This window comes from Eulemur rufifrons, chromosome 6, assembly GCF_041146395.1.
Source record: "Eulemur rufifrons isolate Redbay chromosome 6, OSU_ERuf_1, whole genome shotgun sequence".
NCBI lineage: Eukaryota > Metazoa > Chordata > Mammalia > Primates > Lemuridae > Eulemur > Eulemur rufifrons.
This window is the reverse complement of record NC_090988.1, coordinates 16,960,295-16,982,299: the sequence shown is the minus strand read 5'-3', so window position 1 is coordinate 16,982,299 and position 22,005 is coordinate 16,960,295. Positions and strand designations below refer to the sequence as shown.

The 22,005-nt window shown below is 41.0% G+C and overlaps 1 protein-coding gene across 7 annotated transcripts in view; it reads left to right on the top strand.

Annotated features, from left to right (window-relative positions):
• The window catches only part of KMT2A (lysine methyltransferase 2A), an 81,869-nt gene that overhangs the window by 49,225 nt on the left and 10,639 nt on the right, over positions 1–22,005 (top strand). For all 7 annotated transcript variants that reach the window (XM_069470844.1, XM_069470841.1, XM_069470838.1 and 4 more), the window contains 14 exons: positions 382–455; positions 1,050–1,243; positions 1,866–1,972; positions 2,822–2,959; positions 3,230–3,388; positions 4,151–4,268; positions 4,378–4,456; positions 5,512–5,672; positions 5,871–6,053; positions 6,267–10,512; positions 11,185–11,265; positions 12,643–12,707; positions 13,873–14,043; positions 16,128–16,202. In XM_069470844.1, the coding sequence (XP_069326945.1) occupies positions 382–455; positions 1,050–1,243; positions 1,866–1,972; positions 2,822–2,959; positions 3,230–3,388; positions 4,151–4,268; positions 4,378–4,456; positions 5,512–5,672; positions 5,871–6,053; positions 6,267–10,512; positions 11,185–11,265; positions 12,643–12,707; positions 13,873–14,043; positions 16,128–16,202 (5,851 nt within the window). The remainder of the gene's footprint in view (positions 1–381; positions 456–1,049; positions 1,244–1,865; positions 1,973–2,821; positions 2,960–3,229; positions 3,389–4,150; positions 4,269–4,377; positions 4,457–5,511; positions 5,673–5,870; positions 6,054–6,266; positions 10,513–11,184; positions 11,266–12,642; positions 12,708–13,872; positions 14,044–16,127; positions 16,203–22,005) is intronic.

The window sequence follows — 22,005 nt, the reverse complement described above, 5'->3', positions numbered from 1 at the left end:
TGTGTTGCCCGGGCTGGTTTCAAACTTCTGGCCTCCGATGATCCTCCTTCCTCAGCCTCCCAAAGTGCTGGGATTAATGATGTATATGCTCCTGTCCCTAGTTCATGTTTTTAATGCTTACTTATGAGTATATCCCATGAATACAACGGATTTGTTCTCAACTGCTCTTTGCTTTCCTGTGTTTATAAAACATCTTTTGGTTTAACTTGATCCCGTGATTCTTTGGGAGGAAGTTGGTGAAGGGGCCAGAGTGAATGGATCTTTCCCTTGGTGGCCTGAAATTATCCTCATAGTGACTGAGAAGCTGATGTGAAGATGTTGGTTTTTATGTGGTTTCCAAATGAAGTTCACATGTTTACATTTTGTTTGTTTTTCTTTTAGCAAATGGAACGTGTTTTTCCATGGTTCAGTGTCAAGAAGTCCAGGTTTTGGGAGCCAAACAAAGTTTCAAGCAAGTAAGTAAATTCAGTATAACTTTTTTTCCTCCTCATTAGCTAGAAATTTGAGAGTTCTCCTATTTCTAAATTGAAGTTAAGAGGTTTTAATATTAAAAATGAAATCGGTTGAAATGCCTTTTCAGTGCTGGTTTGGAGACAGCACTTAATAATGTTTGTTGTAGGCCATTGCCTTTTTTTCCCCTTTATTTTTGTATTATGTTTTAAGGAACTTGGCTTAACTTATGGCATATGTACAATACATGTGTGATGTAGTCATGTAGAAGTGTGTTCTATTTTACTCAGTTCAAATTGTGCTCTCTATAGCTCTTGATTCTCCATATGAAACCTTTAATTTTTATTCCAATAAATTCTTTTGATTTTTTATAGGGCTATCATTTGTTTTTGGAGGTTGAGCCAAGAGTAACATATTAAAATTATATTTTTAAAAATATTAAAGTTCTCTGTACTTAAGCAAATTCTGTGACTTATTCTTACATTCTGTGAATGGCTCGTGCATGTGGCTCCTGAGCATATCAGGAATTTAATTATTTTGTACAGTTCTAGGTATATTGTAGGAGTTCAATAAATACTTGTTGAATCAATTATTTTCAGCAGTGGGATGTTACCAAACGCAGTGCTTCCACCTTCACTTGACCATAATTATGCTCAGTGGCAGGAGCGAGAGGAAAACAGCCACACTGAGCAGCCTCCTTTAATGAAGAAAATCATTCCAGCTCCCAAACCCAAAGGGCCTGGAGAACCAGACTCACCAACTCCTCTGCATCCTCCTACACCACCAATTTTGAGTAAGGCACCTAAAAACGAGTCATTTATTTCCCTCGAGCTGCAGATAAATGATTGACTTTGTGAATCTAAATTTAATATACTTGGATATCAGAAAGGAATTTTCAGGTTATCCTTATGTAGTAAAATCATTATTTTTGTTTCACTTGAGATGATAATAAGGACATGATATAAATACCCTTGAGTATTGTAACATAGATGGTAAGATAGTGTAACTGTAAACACTTTTCGAAAAGTCCTTTTTCCTGAAAATCAGACATAGTATTGTCTATTTTATTTTAGTTTTTAATTTTTATTTGTTTGTTTATTTTTTTGAGACAAGATCTTGCTCAACCTTTGAGACAAGGTTGCCTGGGCTAGAGTACAGTGATATCATCACAGCTCACTGCAACCTCAAATGCCTGGGCTCAAGCAATCCTCCTGTTTCAGCCTCCCAAATAACTGGGACTACTGGCCTATTTTCTGTAGAGATGGGGTCTCATTATCTCTCAGGCTGGTCTTGAACTCCTGGCCTCAAGCAATCCTCCTGCCTCAGCTCCCCAAAGTGCTAGGTTTATAGGTGTGAGCCACTATGCCTGGCCTCTCGTATTGCCAATTTTAACTGGATGTGTTTTGGGTTTCAAGGTACTGATAGGAGTCGAGAAGATAGTCCAGAGCTGAACCCACCCCCAGGCATAGAAGATAACAGACAATGTGCATTATGTTTGACATACGGTGATGACAGTGCTAATGTAAGTACTTTGGGATCTGGGATCCTAGTTAATAGACACCCCCAAAAAACTATTTGTCCTTTGGGTCTATGCTTCATATCTGGGTGCTTTTTAGTTAATGAATGTTTGGCACTAAGTTTACAGCACTTGGAGTTTTTTTTTTTTATAACTGATTTAGTTGATTTAAAAGATGATTTGCCTTAAATTAACTTCTTTATGTCTAGTAGTTTTTACTGGAAATTCCTTAAAAAGATATTGTGAAAGTCAGTAAAATATAAGTTTTGTATTAAAAAGCTTGTGTTTTATATGGGATAGTAGAATGATTAAGAGCCCCAGTTCTGATAGGCTGCCTGGATTTATTTCTGTGCTGAACTGCCTACTTGTTGACCTTGGCAAGTAGCTTAACCTCTCTGACCCTCAGTTTCATTTTTAAAATAAAGGTAATAATGCCTACCTCAGAGTGATTGTGAGGATTAAAAGAAATAATGTATATAAAGCCTCTATTTAGTGCTTGGCACATAGTAAGCTTACAATTTAAAAAAAAAGTTTTTTAATGCAATCTGAAAGAATTGGCTTTGAAATACAGTTTTAAAGAAGCCAGTGTGTATATTTATAAACTTAGCACATATTGTTCATTTTTTTATTCTAGATTTATAAAATATTTTCAGTCTGTGGAAAATGTAATCTAGAAAGGAAGGCAGTGGAAACAGGGAAACATTGAAAAATGAATTGTGATTTTTGTGTGCATCCCTAAATTAAAGAATTATAGTTGCTTTCTTATGATTATCTTCACTGAGTAAAAATAATGCCAAGGAAAACCTTCTTTGCCATAATATTCTTTAAGAAAAAAGAAATGTCTTTATTTTATAGGATGCTGGCCGTTTGCTGTACATTGGCCAAAATGAGTGGACACATGTAAATTGTGCTCTGTGGTCAGCAGAAGTGTTTGAAGACGATGATGGATCACTAAAGAACGTGCATATGGCTGTGATCAGGGGCAAGCAGCTGGTAAGAACTTAGGGGTAAATTTTACGAGAGAGATTCCCTTTCGGTTTCCAGATGTTCTTTCTGTGGGTGAATGCAGCCTCACTGACGTTTTTCACAGTGCCTTCAGGACAGTTAGCCAATAACAAGTATTGGTTTACATAATTCAACAGATTACCAATAAACAAAATGACTTGTAGGAAATCCAGAATGGGGTGATTCTATGGAGGAGATAGTAAATGTCTTAAAACATGCGAAAATCTGAATAGGGTTCTGTTCTTTCTGGATTTTTAGAGATGTGAATTCTGCCAAAAGCCAGGAGCCACGGTGGGTTGCTGTCTCACATCCTGCACCAGCAACTATCACTTCATGTGTTCCCGAGCCAAGAACTGTGTCTTTCTGGACGATAAAAAAGTGTATTGCCAACGACATCGGGATTTGATCAAAGGCGAAGTGAGAGAGCTTTAGTTGCTTTTTTAAAAAATAATAGACTTCATTTTTTAGAGTAGTTGTAGGTTCACAGCAAAGTTGAGTGGAAGGTACAGAGACTTCCCATATGCCCCCTTCCCTCACATGTGCACATGCTCCCCATCATCAGCATCCTCACCAGAGTGGTACACTTGTTATAGGTGATAAACATACACTGACACATCATTATCACCCAGAGTCCATAGTTTACGTTAAGATTCACTCTTAGTGTGTACATTCTATGGGTTTGGACAAATGTGTAATGACATGTATCCACCATTGTGATACCATACAACGTATTTCCACTGCCCTAAACATCCTCTGGGTTCTGCTTATTCATTCCTACGTCCCCCCAACCCTGGCAACCACTGATGTTTTTACTGCCTCCACAGTCTTGCCATTTCTAGAGTCTCACATAGTTGGAATCATAGTATGTAGCCTTTTCAAACAAGCTTCTTCCACTTAGCAATATGCATTTAAGTTTCTTACAGATCTTTTTATGGCTTGTTGAGTTGCTTTTTGAATTTAGTGGGGAAAGGGTGAAAAACAGAAAGATGGTAAACTGTTTTGCCTTCCCACTAGGTGTTCCTAGAGTCACGTCCTCTTATGAGAAATCAGATGTCCTATTGGTAAAATACAAGGGTGATTTTGAGATATGCTCTGTTCTTTCCCTCTGAGAGAGTCAGTATCATAAGTATAATGTGTAAAGGGACAGCCTATTAATAGCTACCATGGGTTTTATTTAAGGTGGTTCCTGAGAATGGATTTGAAGTTTTTAGAAGAGTGTTTGTGGACTTTGAAGGAATCAGCTTGAGAAGAAAGTTTCTCAATGGCTTGGAACCAGAAAATATCCACATGATGATTGGTATGACGTAGGCCTTGGTTATTGGGGAAGACTGTATACATCATTGGGGCACTTACTAGTCCTTAGTTATAAAATGATCCTCATTATTACTTCTTCTTTCCTTGGTCAGGCTCTATGACAATTGACTGCTTAGGAATTCTGAATGATCTCTCTGACTGTGAAGATAAGCTCTTTCCTATTGGATATCAGTAAGTAGCACTATAAAGAGAGGACAGCAGCCCCACAACTTGAGCACCCTGAAGCCATGTGCAGGTCATTAAATGTAGAGACATACTTGTTAGCTACTTTTAAGTGCTACTAAAAATTAGTTACATTTTTTGTTAGTTCTCTGGTTCATCTGCTTGTAGACTAGAACTAAAGCAGCATTTTATGTTAGCTAAGTCCAGTTACAGAAAGAAAGTATTGTTGGCATAATTTCAGAATTATTTTAAAATAAAACTTACATAGAAAACACAGTTAGTCTCTTAAGATTTCTCTAAATTCTATTTGTCTGGATGCAAAAGTCCAGATTGTTTTCATGGATCAAACACCTCATGCCCTATTCCCAACTTTACATTTTACAGGTCCTTCTAAAAATAAAAATCCCCACAATATAATCAAATTCTCCAGTAAGAATTCATAATCTTTCCTATGTGGAGCAAATTGTCAAAATATCTAACAAGCTGACAATATAAATTCAAAATTCCCCTTCTACCACTTCCTCTTGGGAGTCTCATTTTGCAACATATACTCCAACTTACTCTGCATTCCAATTCTGATGACACAGTCTGCACTCCACATTTAGCTGACAGCTCTTTGTACAAACCAGGCTCCACCAGCATTCAGCAAATTTGAAGCAATTACATTTCTCTTGTCTCGTGGGGCTTTTCTCCCAAAGGAAACACCTCAGGTTTGCCCTTTGTTTTATTTTAGGCCCTCTCTTTATGTATATTGTACAGCAATAATCCCTTCCTGAAGGCCAATAACTATTTTTTGTAGTAGTTAGTATTTTTGTTTCTCGGGCTTTTAGGATATGTTGCTATTTTGGGCACCTGCTTATGATACAATAAAAAAAGATCTTGTGCTATTTTCTGAGAGGCTAGGAAAAACCAAGGACTTCAAATAGCTTGGATCAACCTAACTAGGAGAATACTAAGAACCCATGGACTAAAGCTAAATTCTATAGATCCAGGAGATCAGGGAACCTAGGATACAGAGAGATCTGTCCTATTCCTGACAGTGATTTTCCAAATCTGTCTGCCAGGTGTTCTAGGGTATACTGGAGCACCACAGATGCTCGCAAGCGCTGCGTATATACGTGCAAGATAGTGGAGTGCCGTCCTCCAGTTATAGAGCCAGATATCAACAGCACTGTTGAACATGATGAAAATAGGACCATCGCCCATAGTCCAACATCTTTTACAGGTTAGTCTTTAATCAAGATGAGACTTGAATTCAGTTTTTGGGAGTACTGTGATTGAAAGGTAGGGGGAAAGTCATTTGCTTGGGAGGTCTCATTTGTTTCTAGTTCTACATTTACCTAATAGCTGGCTTTTTATTAGATTGTTTGTCTGATATTTTAATTGGGCTTTTTTAGTTAAGAATTTTTATTTCCTACCACAGAAAGTTCATCTAAGGAGAGTCAAAACACAGCCGAAATTGTAAGTCCTCCATCACCAGATCGACCTCATGCACAGACCTCTGGCTCCTGTTATTACCATGTCATCTCAAAGGTCCCTAGGATTCGGACACCCAGTTACTCTCCGACACAGAGATCCCCTGGCTGTCGGCCGTTGCCTTCTGCAGGTAAAAGACTTCATTGACCTACTTGACCCAAGAAGGTCAGTCTAAAGATTAATTTGTAATTCTTTCAGACAACTTTATCTTGGCGATGTTTGCTAATAGAAAAATGTAGATTTCCAGTTACCTATAAATACATATAACCAAGTAATTAAAACCAGTGACTGCTACATGTTTGTTTTATTTGTAATATACTTTATTACTTTTTCTCTCATTTAGGAAGTCCTACCCCAACCACTCATGAAATAGTCACAGTGGGTGATCCCTTACTGTCCTCTGGACTTCGAAGCATTGGCTCCAGGCGTCACAGTACTTCTTCCTTGTCACCCCAGCGATCCAAACTCCGGATAATGTCTCCAATGAGGACTGGGAATACTTATTCCAGGAATAGTGTTTCCTCGGCCTCCACCATTGGGACTGCTGCAGATTTTGAGTCAAGTGCCAAAGCAGTCGATCATGTCTTAGGGCCACTGGGTTCAAGCACTAATTTAGGGCATAACACTCCCACTTCTTCAAATTTGCAAAGGACAGTGGTTACTGGAGGCACTAAAACTAGTCACTTGGATGGATCTTCATCTTCAGAAATGAAGCAGTCCAGTACTTCAGACTTGACACCTAAGAGCTCCTCTTTAAAGGGAGAGAAGACCAAAATGCTGAGTTCCAAGAATTCAGAGGGATCTGCACACAATGTGGCTTACCCTGGAATTCCTAAACTGGCCACAAAGGTTCATAACACAACATCTGGTGAATTGAATGTTAGTAAAATCGGCACTTTTGCTGAATCCTCTTCAGTGCCCTTTTCTTCTAAAGAGGCCCTCTCTTTCCCACAACTCCATCTGAGAGGACAAAGGAATGATCGAGACCAGCACACAGATCCTACCCAGTCAGGAAATCGTTCTCCAGATGAAGACACTGAAGTCAAAACCCTGAAGCTATCTGGAATGAGCAACAGGTCATCCATTATCAATGAACATGTGGGATCTAGTTCCAGAGACAGGAGACAGAAAGGGAAAAAATCTTGTAAAGAAACTTTCAAAGAAAAGCATTCCAGTAAATCTTTTTTGGAACCTGGTCAGGTGACAACTGGTGAGGAAGGAAACCTAAAGCCAGAGTTTGGTGATGAGGTTTTGACTCCTGAGTTTATGGGGCAACGACCTTGTAACAATCTTTCTTCTGATAAGATTGGAGATAAAGCCCTTTCTATTCCAGGAGTCCCCAAAGCTCCACCCATGCAAGTAGAAGGATCTGGCAAGGAATTACAGACACCCCGGAAACGCACAGTCAAAGTGACACTGACACCTCTAAAAATGGAAAGTGAAAATCAATCCAAAAGTACCCTGAAAGAAAGTAGTCCTGCTTCCCCTTTGCAAATAGAGTCAGCATCACCAACAGAACCAATTTCAGCCTCTGAAAGTCCAGGAAATGGTCCAGTGGCCCAACCAAGCCCCAATAATACCTCATCCCAGGACTCTCAAAGTAACAACTACCAGAATCTTCCGGTACAGGACAGAAACCTAATGCTTCCAGATGGCCCCAAACCTCAGGAGGATGGCTCTTTTAAGAGGAGATATCCCCGTCGCAGTGCTCGTGCACGTTCTAACATGTTCTTTGGGCTCACCCCACTCTATGGAGTAAGATCCTATGGCGAAGAAGACATTCCATTCTATAGCAGCTCAACTGGGAAGAAGCGAGGCAAGAGATCAGCTGAAGGACAGGTGGATGGGGCCGATGACTTAAGCACTTCCGATGAGGACGACTTATACTATTACAATTTCACTAGAACAGTGATTTCTTCAGGTGGAGAGGAACGGCTGGCATCCCATAATTTATTTCGGGAGGAGGAACAATGTGATCTTCCAAAAATTTCACAATTGGATGGTGTTGATGATGGGACAGAGAGTGATACTAGTGTCACAGCCACAACAAGGAAAAGCAGCCAGATTCCAAAAAGAAATGGTAAAGAAAATGGAACAGAGAACTTAAAGATCGATCGACCTGAAGATGCTGGGGAAAAAGAACATGTCATTAAGAGTTCTGTTGGTCATAAAAATGAGCCAAAGATGGATAACTGCCACCCTGTAACCAGAGTTAAAACACAGGGACAGGATTCCTTGGAAGCTCAGCTCAGCTCGTTGGAGTCAAGCCGCAGAGTCCACACAAGTACTCCCTCAGACAAAAATTTGCTGGACACCTACAATACTGAGCTCCTGAAATCGGATTCAGATAATAACAACAGTGACGACTGTGGGAATATCCTGCCTTCAGACATTATGGACTTTGTGCTAAAGAATACTCCATCTATGCAGGCTTTGGGTGAGAGCCCAGAGTCATCTTCATCAGAACTCCTGAATCTTGGTGAAGGTTTGGATCTTGACAGTAATCGTGAAAAAGACATGGGTCTTTTTGGAGTATTTTCTCAGCAGCTGCCGACAACAGAAACCGTGGACAGTAGTGTCTCTTCCTCTATCTCAGCAGAGGAACAATTTGAGTTGCCTCTAGAGCTACCATCTGATCTCTCTGTCCTGACCACCCGGAGTCCCACTGTCCCTAGCCAGAATCCTAGTAGACTTGCTGTAATCTCCGACTCAGGGGAGAAGAGAGTAACCATCACAGAAAAATCTGTAGCCTCCTCTGAAGGTGACCCAGCCCTGCTGAGTCCAGGGGTAGATCCAACTCCTGAAGGCCACATGACTCCTGATCATTTTATCCAAGGACACATGGATACAGACCACATCTCCAGCCCTCCTTGTGGTTCAGTGGAGCAAGGTCATGGCAACAATCAAGATTTAACTAGAAACAGTAGCACCCCTGGCCTTCAGGTACCTGTTTCCCCTACTGTTCCTATCCAGAACCAGAAGTATGTGCCCAATTCTACTGATAGTCCTGGTCCATCTCAGATTTCTAACGCAGCTGTCCAGACCACTCCACCCCACCTGAAACCAGCCACTGAGAAACTCATTGTCGTAAACCAGAATATGCAGCCACTTTATGTTCTCCAAACTCTTCCAAATGGAGTGACCCAAAAAATCCAGCTGACCTCTTCTGTTAGTTCTACACCCAGTGTGATGGAGACAAATACTTCAGTATTGGGGCCCATGGGAAGCGGTCTCACCCTAACCACAGGACTAAATCCAAGCTTGCCAGCTTCTCAATCTCTGTTCCCTCCTGCTAGCAAAGGATTGCTCCCCATGTCTCATCACCAGCACTTACATTCCTTCCCTGCAGCTACTCAAAGTAGTTTCCCACCCAACATCAGCAACCCTCCTTCAGGCCTACTTATTGGGGTTCAGCCTCCTCCAGATCCCCAACTTTTGGTTTCAGAAGCGAACCAGAGGACAGACCTCAGTACCACGGTAGCCACTCCATCCTCTGGACTCAAGAAAAGACCCATATCTCGTCTACAGACCCGAAAGAATAAAAAACTTGCTCCCTCTAGTACCCCTTCAAACATTGCCCCTTCCGATGTGGTTTCTAATATGACATTGATTAACTTCACACCCTCCCAGCTTTCAAGTCATCCCAATCTGCTAGATTTGGGGTCACTTAATACTTCATCTCACCGAACTGTCCCCAACATCATAAAAAGATCCAAATCCGGCATCATGTATTTTGAACAGGCACCCCTGTTACCACAAAGTGTGGGAGGAACTGCTGCCACAGCGGCGGGCACCTCAACAATAAGCCAAGATACTGGCCACCTCACGTCAGGGCCTGTGTCTGCCTTGGCGTCTGGTTCTTCTGTCTTAAATGTTGTGTCCATGCCAACTACAACGACCCCCACAAGTAGTGCATCAGTTCCAGGACATGTCACCTTAACAAACCCAAGGTTGCTTGGTACCCCAGATATTGGCTCAATCAGCAATCTTTTAATCAAAGCTAGCCAGCAGAGCCTGGGAATTCAGGAGCAGCCTGTGGCTTTACCACCAAGTTCGGGAATGTTCCCACAACTGGGGACATCACAGACTCCCTCTACTGCTGCAATGACAGCAGCATCTAGCATCTGTGTGCTCCCATCTACTCAGACTACGGGCATAACAGCTGCTTCACCCTCTGGGGAAGCAGAAGAACACTTTCACCTTCAGCACGTAAACCAGCTCCTTGCCAGCAAAACTGGGATTCTCTCTTCCCAGCGTGATCTTGATTCTGCTTCAGGGCCCCAGGTATCCAGCTTCACCCAGACCGTAGATGCTCCCAGTAGCGTGGGGCTAGAGCAGAACAAGGCTTTATCCTCAGCTATGCAAGCCAGCTCATCCTCTCCTGGGAGCTCTCCATCCTCTGGACAGCAGTCAGCAAGCCCTTCAGTGCCGGGTCCCGCAAAACCCAAACCAAAAATCAAGCGGATTCAGCTGCCTCTGGACAAAGGGAATGGCAAGAAGCACAAAGTTTCTCATTTGCGGACCAGTTCTTCTGAAGCACACATTCCAGACCAAGAAGCCAACACAACATCCCTGACCTCAGTCACAGGGTGAGAGATCCAAATGTCAGCTATGCTAGGTCTGTGGGGCTTTGTGTTCTGGATTAGGGGCTGTTAAAGTGGCAGTCTTTGGGGAGAGAGACACCTCTGTGCTAGTTGTGTTACTCGGGAGCTTTCTGGGTTTGACTTTCTTCTCCCAGTGGTGATTTATAGACCAAAATTTAGTTCTATCCATGGGAAGGTTGTCTCTTGGATAGAACTACTTCTCTAATTACTCTTTGCTCTGATTTCAAACAGTGCTGCTGTTTGTTTCTGTTTCTTTTTGGTGAGGCTTATGATCCTAGGGAATGATTATTCTTGCCTGGAGGGCAAAGTCCCCTATTGTACATCCTCATGGAGTCCTTTCTTTAAACTTTATCATTGAAGTATAACATATGTAAAGTGCACAAGTGAATTTTTACATATGTGTGCACCTATATAGCTACAGTTCACACCAAGATATAGAATATTTCTAGCGCCCTAAAAGGCCCCTTGAGCCCTCGCTTAGTCAGTACCTCCTCAAGGTAACCATTATTCTAACCTTTATAACCATAGGTTAGTTTTGCTGGCTCACAAATTTTATCAGGTCCTGGCAGAGTCATTTCTTTAGATTGACCTCCCATTTAATTCAATGTATATTTACTGGTGGCTTTTCTTGAAAAGATACAAATGATTCTGTTTCAGGACTCCAGGACCAGAGGCTGAGCAACAGGATACAGCTAGTGTGGAACAGTCATCACAAAAGGAGTCTGGGCAACCTGCAGGGTAAGGTTAAAAATTAGTCCTTTAAGTGACTGGGCCTATAGATCACTTGAGCCCAGGAGTTTGAGGTTGCAGTGAGTTATGATCACACCATTGCACTCTAGCCCAGGCAACAGAGCAAGACCCTGTTTCAAAAACAAAAACAAAAAACAAAAAAAATTAGTCCTCTAAGATTAAGCCCTCAATTCTGTCTGCCTCATTTAAAAAATAGTTCTTCCTGATTTGCACTGATTTTGTTTTCTTGTCAGAATTTTTTAATGGGAATAATATAGGATGCTAAACAAATAACAAAAAACATAACATACAATTATTTAAATAACTGGGTAATGGTTCCCTGTTCATCCTGCCCTCCCACTCCCAACCTATTCCCTAGAGGTAACTGTTGCTAATAATTTGTTTTTATCCATCACACATTCCTGTGCATATACAGATGTACATGGTATATATATGCTTTCTTTTATATAAAAGGAATAATATTATATATACTGTTCTGTACTTGGTTTTTCGCTTATGTTGTATTGTGTACTTCTTTCTATGCCAACACATATAGATGCACTTCACTTTTTTAATGGCTGCCTCCAATTCTGTTGTGTAGATCTACAACAATTTAACTAGTCACCTATTGATATGCATTTGGATTGTTTCCAGGATTTATTTAATTTTATAAAGTGAAAATTGTTGGTGGTTTATTAGCTCATGCATCTTATTTTTATTTTTTATTTTTTTGAGACAGAGTCTTGCTTTGTTGCCCAGGCTAAAGTGCAGTGGTATCATCATAGCTCACTCCAACCTCAAACTCCTGGGCTCAAGTGATCCTCCTGCCTCATCCTCCTGAGAAGCTGGGACTGTAGGTGCAAGCCACTGTGCCCAGCTAATTTTTCTATTTTTAGTAGAGACGGGGTCTTGCTCTTGCTCAGGCTGGTCTTGAACTCCTGAGCTTAAGTGATCCTCCCACTTCTGCTTCCTAGAGAGCTAGGATTACAGGCATGAGCCACTGTGCCCGGCCTTTATTTTTATTTTTAATTAAACCAGCTAACTTACGTAACTTTAGAACTGCTTCTGACCAGTATCCTTTCACTTTTTTTCTAATACTAAGGGTATGAGAAGAATTTCAAGGACACAATCTACAACTTCAAAAGCAGAAATTTAATGTCAATATTTGGTAAAGAATCTCATAAAAGACAGTTTTATGTTCTGTACCATTCAGTGGCGTGGTGGTATGTTCATTCAACAAGTTCTACAGAAAGCCCGTGTGGTTCATTTTTCTAGTAATTGTTTTGTATAACTAACACAGCTGTGTGGCAGATTTTGGACAGTTTTTATCGCTGAATTGAAGAAAGCTGATGTTATATTTTCGTGTTTGAATTTATTTTTATTTAGGCAAGTGGCTGTTCTTCCAGAGATTCAGGCGACACAAAATCCGGCAAATGAACAAGAAAGTACAGGTATGCGAGTGGGTAACAAGTTAGAATCAAAGAATTTCAAAGCTAAAAGGTTATAAAAATCACCTACTTTGCCTCCTGATTTTCTAAATTCAAAAAAACAAACAAAAAAATCTAAGTTCCAAGAAAGTTAAGTGATTGGCCAGATTTGTAGATTGAAACTCAGAGCACCTCTCCCCTCGTGCAGGGCTCTTCTAGTATGTATTCTGTGATCATCTATCAGCTAAAGGACACAAAGGGACACCCATAAATACTTTTCTGCTCTATGGGTTTTAACAGCAGTGAGATTTCAATAGGTAATAATAACCTGACTTCATCCTTTATGTCACTGAAGGAAACCAAAAACCATTTTTATTAGATAGTCAGATTTTGGTTACAACAACAGATACATCTCCATAGCATTTTCGATCTGTCCTAATGGATTTGATCGGGAAACAACTGGTCACTTTAAGATTAGAGAGCTCTGGATATAAAGCCTCGCCCAGTTCCATAGATGGGACTTCTCAAAAGAGAACCAGGTAGAAAAAATGCTCAGGCATAAGATTTGGGATGTTGTCACAGCCCGCTGGTTTGCTGATTCACGAGGATTGACACTTCTGTTTATGGGAGGGCTGGTGACTGAGACTGCATGTGGAGCCAAATGGGTTGAAATCCCAGCTTTACCATTACTAGCTGTATGAACTTGGGCTAGTTACTTAACCTCTCTTGGCCTCAGTTTTCTCGCCTTAAAATGGAGATAATAATAACACCTACTTTGTTGGGTTGTTGTGAGGTTTATATGAGATAATCTGTGTCAAGTTCCTGGAAGAATGCCTCATATATAGTAAGCCTTTATACATATAAACCATTATTATTTTTCGCCTGTGACCCTGCTGAGGGCAATTACTGAAAAACTTATCAGATTGTCATACCAGAAACTCTTCCACAGAGACAGCACAACTTTATAAAAAAAAAAAAAAATCCAGTTTTAGTCACTTTCTAGCTGTGACCTAGTGCAAGCCCTTTGAGCCTCAGTTTTGTTATTTATAAATGGAAATATTAACAATAAGCCAACTATGGAGTGTTGTTAGGCTTAGAGATAGTGTATGTAAAGCACTCTACACATAGTTGGCGTTCAGTAAGCGTGTTATTATTACTACTTTGTCTCTTATCTATTTCTTCCCTCTAGAACCTAAAACAGTGGAAGAAGAAGAAAGTAACTTCAGCTCTCCGCTGATGCTTTGGCTCCAGCAAGAGCAAAAGCGAAAGGAAAGCATTGCTGAGAGAAAGCCCAAGAAAGGACTTGTTTTTGAAATTTCAAGTGATGATGGCTTTCAGATCTGTGCAGAAAGTATTGAAGGTGAGTGGATTAAATTAGGTTGACCTGTCAGCATAGGTCCCATTTCAGCTAGATCTGCATTAGTGCCAGTTAGGTGGGCGTTTGTGCTAGGTGTTAGGAGGATACTTGTATACTTCGTACATTTTCCTTGTCGTTTTGGGAGAAATAGCTGTAATTTATGTGAAAATTTAATGATACAAATTATATTTTCAAGGTTATACACACCTTATATACACACCAGGTTATATACAAGCCTGCCCATGAGAACTCTGCTTCTCTTTCCAGCGTTGTTTTCCGGCATTTCCTCGTGCACCTTCCATGCCATTCTCTCTTCCCTGTGTGCCTTTACACGTGCTCTTCCCTCTGCCTGGAATGCTCTCCCTGCCCTTACTCACCTGGTGAGCTCCAGCTCACTTTTCAAAATCTAGTTCAGGGCTGGGCCAGATGGCTCATGCCTGTAATCCTAGCACTCTGGGCCGCCAAGGCAGGAGGATCACTTGAGGCCAGGAGTTCAAGACCAGCCTGAGCAAGAGAGAGACCCCGTCTCACTAAAAATAGGAAAAACTAGCCAGGTGTGGTGGCACATGCCTGTAGTCCCAACTACTCAGGAGGCTGAGGCAGGAGGATGGCTTGAGCCCAGGAGTTTGAGGTTCCTGTGAGCTAGGCTGATGCCATAGGACTCTAGCCCAGGCAACAGAGTGAGACTCTGTCTCAAAAAAAAAAAAAAAAAAAAAAATCCAGTTCAGACAGCCCTCCCTGACCTTCTGAGGCAGCTAAGCACTCCCACTCCCTGCTTTCAAATCTTGTATGTTCTCTCAGAGCTTAAAATTTGTTTGTTTACTTTTATTTTTCACTCAGTCAACAGTGAACTTCCAGTAAGGGCCAGCATTGTATTTTCTTATTCATCTTTGTATCCTGAGCGTGTAGATGCTCATTAACCTTTGAAGGACTAGTGAATGTTCTCTGGACTGTAAGTACTAGAAGAGTTTAAGGGAGTGAAAGGTCACTATGGGTTAGTTAGGGTTATCAAAGAAGCCCATAAAGATTAATAGAATGGAAATGGAAGGTTGTATTAAGGGAGAAAATAGACTTTGGGTAAGTCAAAGAGGAATGGGGAGGGCTTTCTAAGAAGAAGCAGGGATGTAAGCAAAGTGAGAGAAAGACAGGATTGCTATTGGTGGGTTTAGAGTAGTGTCAGGTGGGAAGATGACGTTGAAATCCATTTCAGTTTGTACTGAAAGAAAAGATTGATAAGGTGGATTGGGCATAGGTTTTGGAGGGCCTTTGGTGCCAAACCATGAGGCCTTTGAAAACTTGGGGGAGTGAAATAAAAGCAGAATTTTAGGAAGCTTAATGTGGGAGCTCGGTATACGATAACTAGGACTGGAGACACTCAAAGACAAGAGGTCACTAATGAGAATATTGCTAGAAGTGACTACTTGGATATGAGAAGAGGAGAAAGAAGAGTCAAGGATAACTCTGAAGATTTAGGCCTGGGTGACTAAAGAAAAGATACTGAATGGAGAACAAAGAACATACGTAAGGAGAATGTGAGTTCTACATGAGACATTGAGTGTGGAGTGGTGATAAGAAATCTAAGTGGAAATGTCTAGCAGATAGTAAGAGATCATAGAATCTCAGGTTAGAGCTTGAAGGAACCATAAAGATTTTCTAGTTCTACCCCTTAATTTTAGGGAACTGAGAGCCATTGATCTCCCCCACAGTCCTCGTTAAATCATTAGTACTAGTATTGTTTTGTCGAAAAGTATAGGGTACAGAAATAATACCAAACATTCAGGTGTAGGACCCAGACTTCCATCAACGAATATGAATGCCTTGCAGATTCTGAGGTCATTTTAGAAGGTATTATCACTCTCTTTAGTGCTTCTGTGTCCTGGAACAGAAGGAAGCACTGCTGCGTAACGCACCTTCCCAGCTTCCTCTCATTCAATGAACTGATTTAAACTCCAAGAAAAACAAGAAAACACTATTTGAAGAGGGTATGTGTTCACACTATAGAGCTTCTAAGCACAGTGCTTGTGTGCACCATTGGTATTGTTTGCATGAATATTTTTTGGCCTACAGCTTTCTTTATTTCCTTACAGATGCCTGGAAGTCATTGACAGATAAAGTCCAGGAAGCTCGATCAAATGCCCGCCTAAAGCAGCTATCGTTTGCAGGTAACGGCTAGAGCTTTTATTCTACTCCTGTCTCAGAATATTCTGGTAACTTGTTAGCCTAAGCCACAGAATTGTTTCTACCAAAAGAGAATCCACCTTTTTTTTTTTTTTTTTTTTAATTTTTTTCACAACTTTATTGAGATATAATTCATATACTATACAATTCACCCATTTAAAGCATACGATTCAGTTGTTTTTTATATAGTCACAGAGTTGTGCAACCATCACTACTATCTCATTCTAGAACATTTTCATCATCTGTGAAAGAAACCCTGTATTCATTAGCAGTCATTCCCCATTCCCAGCCCCTGGCAACCACAAATCTACTTTCTATCTCTATAGATTTACCTATTCTGGACATTTCATATAAATGAAATCATACAATACGTGGCCTTTGGTGACTGGCTTGTTTTACTCAACATAATACTTTCCAGATTCCTCCCTGCTATTACATTGCATTGATACTTTGGTCCTTTTTATTGCCAGGTACTATTCCATTATGTGGATATAACATATTTTGCTTGTATATTCATCAATTGATGAACATTTGGGTTTTTTCCACTTTCTGACCATTATGAATAATGTTGCTGCAAGTGTTTAAATACAAGTTTTTGTGTAGACATGTTTTTATTTTTCTTGGTTTTATACTTAGGAGTGGAATTATTGGGTCATACTGTAACTCTGATTAACTTTTTGAGGAACTGCTAAATTGTTTTTTTTTCCCCCCCAAAGTGACTGCACCATTTTACATTCACACCTCCAAATACGAGGGTTCCAATTTCTCCACATCCTTGTTTACACTTACCCCTTTTTTTGATTTTAGACATCCTAGTAAGTGTGAAATGGTATCTCATTGTGGTTTTGTCATACCGTTTTGTAAAGTTAAAATCACTGCTCATTGCTATTAGACTTAAAATTATATTTAGGCAGCATACTTATTGATATATTTTTTTCAGTGAACATTAAAGATTTTAATCAATCTAAGGTAGAAACCTTCCATTGACTCTATTTTTTCCATATTTCTACCTCTCCTACCTCCTTTCAGATTGGTTCTGGGAAGATAGGCAAATGGGTACTTAGAGGAGTTTAACTTTCTCGATGATGTTTTCCTTTTAAGAAGAAAAGGAGGAAACATATTTGAAGCACATATTAGAAAACATTAGGCCGGGCGCGGTGGCTCATGCTTGTAATCCTAGCAATCTGGGAGGCCGAGGCGGGAGGATTGCTCGAGGTGAGGAGTTCGAGACCAGCCTGAGCAAGAGCGATACCCCATCTCTACTAAAAATAGAAAGAAATTAGCTGGACAACTAAAAATATGTATAGAAAAAAACATCAGCCAGGCATGGTGGCGCATGCCTGTAGTCCCAGCTACTTGTGAGGCTGAGGCAGAAGGATCGCTTGATCCCAGGAGTTTGAGGTTGCTGTGAGCTAGGCTGATGCCACAGCACTCTAGCCTGGGCAGCAGAGCGAGACTCTGTCTCCAAAAAAAATGAAAAAAAGAAAATATTAGCATTTGTTCATTTTAGGTGACAGGTATATATGTGGCTGTTATAACAGCCCGTGTATTTTTAAAATTTAAAAATTTTCGGGGTTTTTTTTTTTGTTTGTTTGTTTTTTTTCTTAGACAAAGTCTTACTCTGTTGCCCAGGCTGGAATGTGCAATGGCATTATCATAGCTCACTGCAACCTCAAACTCCTGGGCTCAAGCAATCCTCCCACCTTAGCTTCCCGAATAGCTAGGACTATAGGCACATGCCACCATGCCTGGCTAATTTTTGTTTTTTTTTAATTTTTCGTACATTCAGGGTCTCACCATATTGCCCAGGCTGGTCTCAAACTCTTGGCCTCAAGCAGTCCTCCCACCTAGGCCTCCAAAAGTGGCGGGATTATAGGTGTGAGCCATCGTACCTGGCTAGAATTTTTTTTTTTTGAGACAGAGTCTCACTGTGTTGCCCAGGATAGAGTGCCGAGGCGTCAGCCTAGCTCGCAGCAACCTCAAACTCCTAGGCTCAACCAATCCTTCTGCCTCAGCCTCCCGAGTAGCTGGGACTACAGCCATGTGCCACCGTGCCCAGCTAATTTTTTCTATATATTTTTAGCTGTCCAGATCATTTCTTTCTATTTTTAGTAGAGACAGAGTCTCGCTCTTGCTCAGGCTGGTCTCGAACTCCTGACCTCAAGCGATCCTCCCGCCTTGGCCTCCCAGATTGCTAGGAATACAGACGTAAGCCACTGCGCCCGGCCTAGAATTTTTTATAATAAAAAAAGCAAAGGATCCAACAGGCAACTTATCTCCCACAAAATACAAATAGCCAATAAAATGAAAAGATAATCAATCTCACTCATAATGTTAAAAATGCATATTAAATCTTGATTAACTATTTCCTACCTTAACAAACATTTAGTTTTTTGGGTTGCTTTTTTTTTTGTATGGTAGGATCTTGCTCTGTTGCCCGGGCTAGAGTACAGTGGCTTTGTCATAGCTCACTACAACCTCAAACTCCTGGGCTCAATGGATCCTCCTGCTCAGCCTCCCAAGTAGCTAAGAGTACAGGCACTCGCCACCATGCCCGGCTTATTTTTCTATTTTTTATAGAGACAAGGTCTCACTGTGTTGCGCAAGCTGGTCTTGAACTCCCGGATTCAAGCAACCCCCCACCTCAGCCTCCCAGGGCGCCAGGATTATAGGCATGAGCCACCATGCCTGGCCCGATTTTGCATTTGGAGACAATATAGATAAAGATGGAGGAGATGAGCCCTCTCTTATATTAATAATGGGTATATAAATTATTAATACAACCATTTGGGAGAACAATTAAGCAGTAACGATCAAAATTTTCAAATTACTTGCCCTTCCATCCAACAATTATACTTTTAAGAAATTATCCTGTAGGTAGTCTCAACCAAGTCATAAAAATGTGTAAAGATGTTCATTACAACATGTAGTAGCAAAAAACTGGAAGCCACCCAAATACTCCTCAGTAGGGCAATTTAGAAACAGGTTGAGTGTAAACTAATTGAAAAAGCAAGTTATAACAGTATGTATCTAATATGATCATGAGTCCCTTTAGATAGTTTTAAATTAGTTATGTAATAGTGGTTGCCTTTGAGGAGTGGGACCTAGGAGTTAGAATGGGCAACTTTTACTTTCCTTCCCTATCTAATTTCACTTTATTGTCATGAATATGTATTTCATTTATAAATTTTTTAAAAACTAGTTAATTCAAATACATTCAATTTTTTAAATGACAAATGGCAAATACATTTTTTTTTTTTTTAAGTTGAGGAGCGAAACCTGGTGGCGTGTGCCTATAGTCCCAGCTACTTGGGAGGCCAAGACAGGAGGATCACTTGAGCCCAGGAGTTCAAGGATGCAGTTAGCTATGATGACGCTATTGCACTCCAGCCTGGATGACAGAGCAAAACTAAACCTCAAAAAAAAAAAAAAAAAAAGTTGGGATTCTCCTGGGTTTCAGCTTCTTCCCCTCTTACGCTTACTCTCACCACTTCCTAGGCCTGTTCAGCCATTCCCACATTCTTACCTTAAACACCATCCCATAGAGCAACTCCAGTCAGTGTTAATATTCTTCCTTTCCCTCATCATTCACATCTTGTTGATTTTACCCCAAAAGTATGAGTCATATCCATTTCTTCTCTTTTTCCTTCTTCAGGCATAGCCCTTGTTATTCTTCTACCTGTAATATTCAAAAGCTTTACTGCCGGGTGCCGTGGCTCACGCCTATAATACTAGCACTCTGGGAGGCCAAGGCAGGAGGATCGCTTGAGGTCAGGAGTTCGAGACCAGCCTGAGCAAGAGCGAGATACCGTCTCTACTAAAAATAGAAAGAAATTAGCTGGACAACTAAAAATATATATAGAAAAAATTAGCCGGGCATGGTGGTGCATCCCTGTAGTCCCAGCTACTCAGGAGGCAGAGGCAGTAGGATCGCTTGAGACCAGGAGTTTGAGGTTGCTGTGAGCTAGGCTGACACCACGGCACTCTAGCCCAGGCAACAGAGCCAGACTCTGTCTCAAAAAAAAGAAAAAGAAAGCTTTATAACTGGTCCCTGAATCTCCTGTCTTTCTTCTTTTTATAGTATATCCTCAGTGTCACCAGAAGTACCTCAAAAACTTCTTAATATTGCCTACTAGTGTGGAATAAAATCTTCAACCCTTAAGTATATGTTACTAGTAAATATTTACTGAACACTGTAATATGCCTGGCATCATGTTAAACACTCAGGAAAATCACTGAGTGGAAGCAGACGGGGACCTGCTCTCCTGCAGTTGCCAGTCTACGGATCCTTACATGTCAAGGTCCTATTCAGTCTCAGCTTTCACCACTTTCCTCACCCCTCAAGATTCTTTTCTCTGTAGCCACTCTACACTATTTACTCTTCCAGATCCATCAGTGGGTCTTAAAGTATGGTCTATATATGTGAATCAGAATCTCTGGGCTTGGAGCTGAGAAAGCTGAATGTTTAACATGTGTTCCCAAGTAATTCTTTTTTTTTTTTTTTTTTGAGACAGAGTGTCGCTTTGTTGCCCAGGCTAGAGTGAGTGCCGTGGCGTCAGCCTAGCTCACAGCAACCTCAAACGCCTGGGCTTAAGCAATCCTACTGCCTCAGCCTCCCGAGTAGCTGGGACTACAGGCATGCGCCACCATGCCCGGCTAATTTTTTTTTCTATATATATTTTAGTTGGCCAGATAATTTCTTTCTATTTTTAGTAGAGACGAGGTCTCGCTCATTGCTCAGGCTGGTCTTGAACTCCTGACCTCGAGCGATCCACCCGCCTCGGCCTCCCAGAGTGCTAGGATTACAGGCGTGAGCCACCGCGCCCGGCCCCCAAGTAATTCTTATTACTTATATTACATACACTTTCACATTAGCACACATGGTTCATGCAGTTCCCTCTACCAGGACCTAGTTCCCTCCATCTTCTGTCTCCTCTCCAGGTTCCCTGGTTAACACAACAAATTCCTTTTAATCCTTCAAGACCTTGCCAAAGGTCACCTCTTTTCTTTAGCCTTTTTGACCATTCCCCCTCTGCCTACAGAAGCCCTAACTGTAAACTGATTTAAACAGAGATTGGAGCTCACGCCTGTAATCCCGGCACTTTAAGAGGCCAAGGCGGGAGGATCGCTTGAGCCCAGGAGTTTGAAACCAGCCTGGGCAACATACTGAGACACCATTTCTACAAAAAATTTTTTTAAATAAAATAAAATAAGGTTGGGCATGGTGGCTCATGCTTATAATCCTAGCATTTTGGGAGGATTATAGACTAACGTGAGCAACATAGTGAGACCTTGTCTCCACAAAAAAAAAATAGAAACATCAGCCAGGTCTAGTGGCATGCACCTGTAGTCCCAGCTACTCGAGAGGCTGAGGCAGGAGGCTCATTTGAACCCAGGAATTTGAAGTTGCAATGAGCTATGATGACACCACTGCACTCTAGCCCAGGCAACAGAGCTAGACCCTATCTCAAAAATAAATAAATAAATTGATTAATTAATTAAACAGTAAGATAATGTATCATCTTATATATAACATAGAGTCCAAAGGTAAATCAGGCATCCGACTGATTGATTGATGTAGGTATTTGTATCGCCATCAAAGACCTAGATTCTTTCCTTCTTTCCAGCTGGCTTTCCATGGTAAAGCTTCATCTTCAGGCTGATAACAAATGGCTGCAGCAGTTCCCATGGTCACATTTAGTTATCACAATGTTCAAAGGAACAGGAGCAGCTTTTTATTAGGAACAGATGGACATCTCACATCTCATAGATCAGAGTTTGGTACTT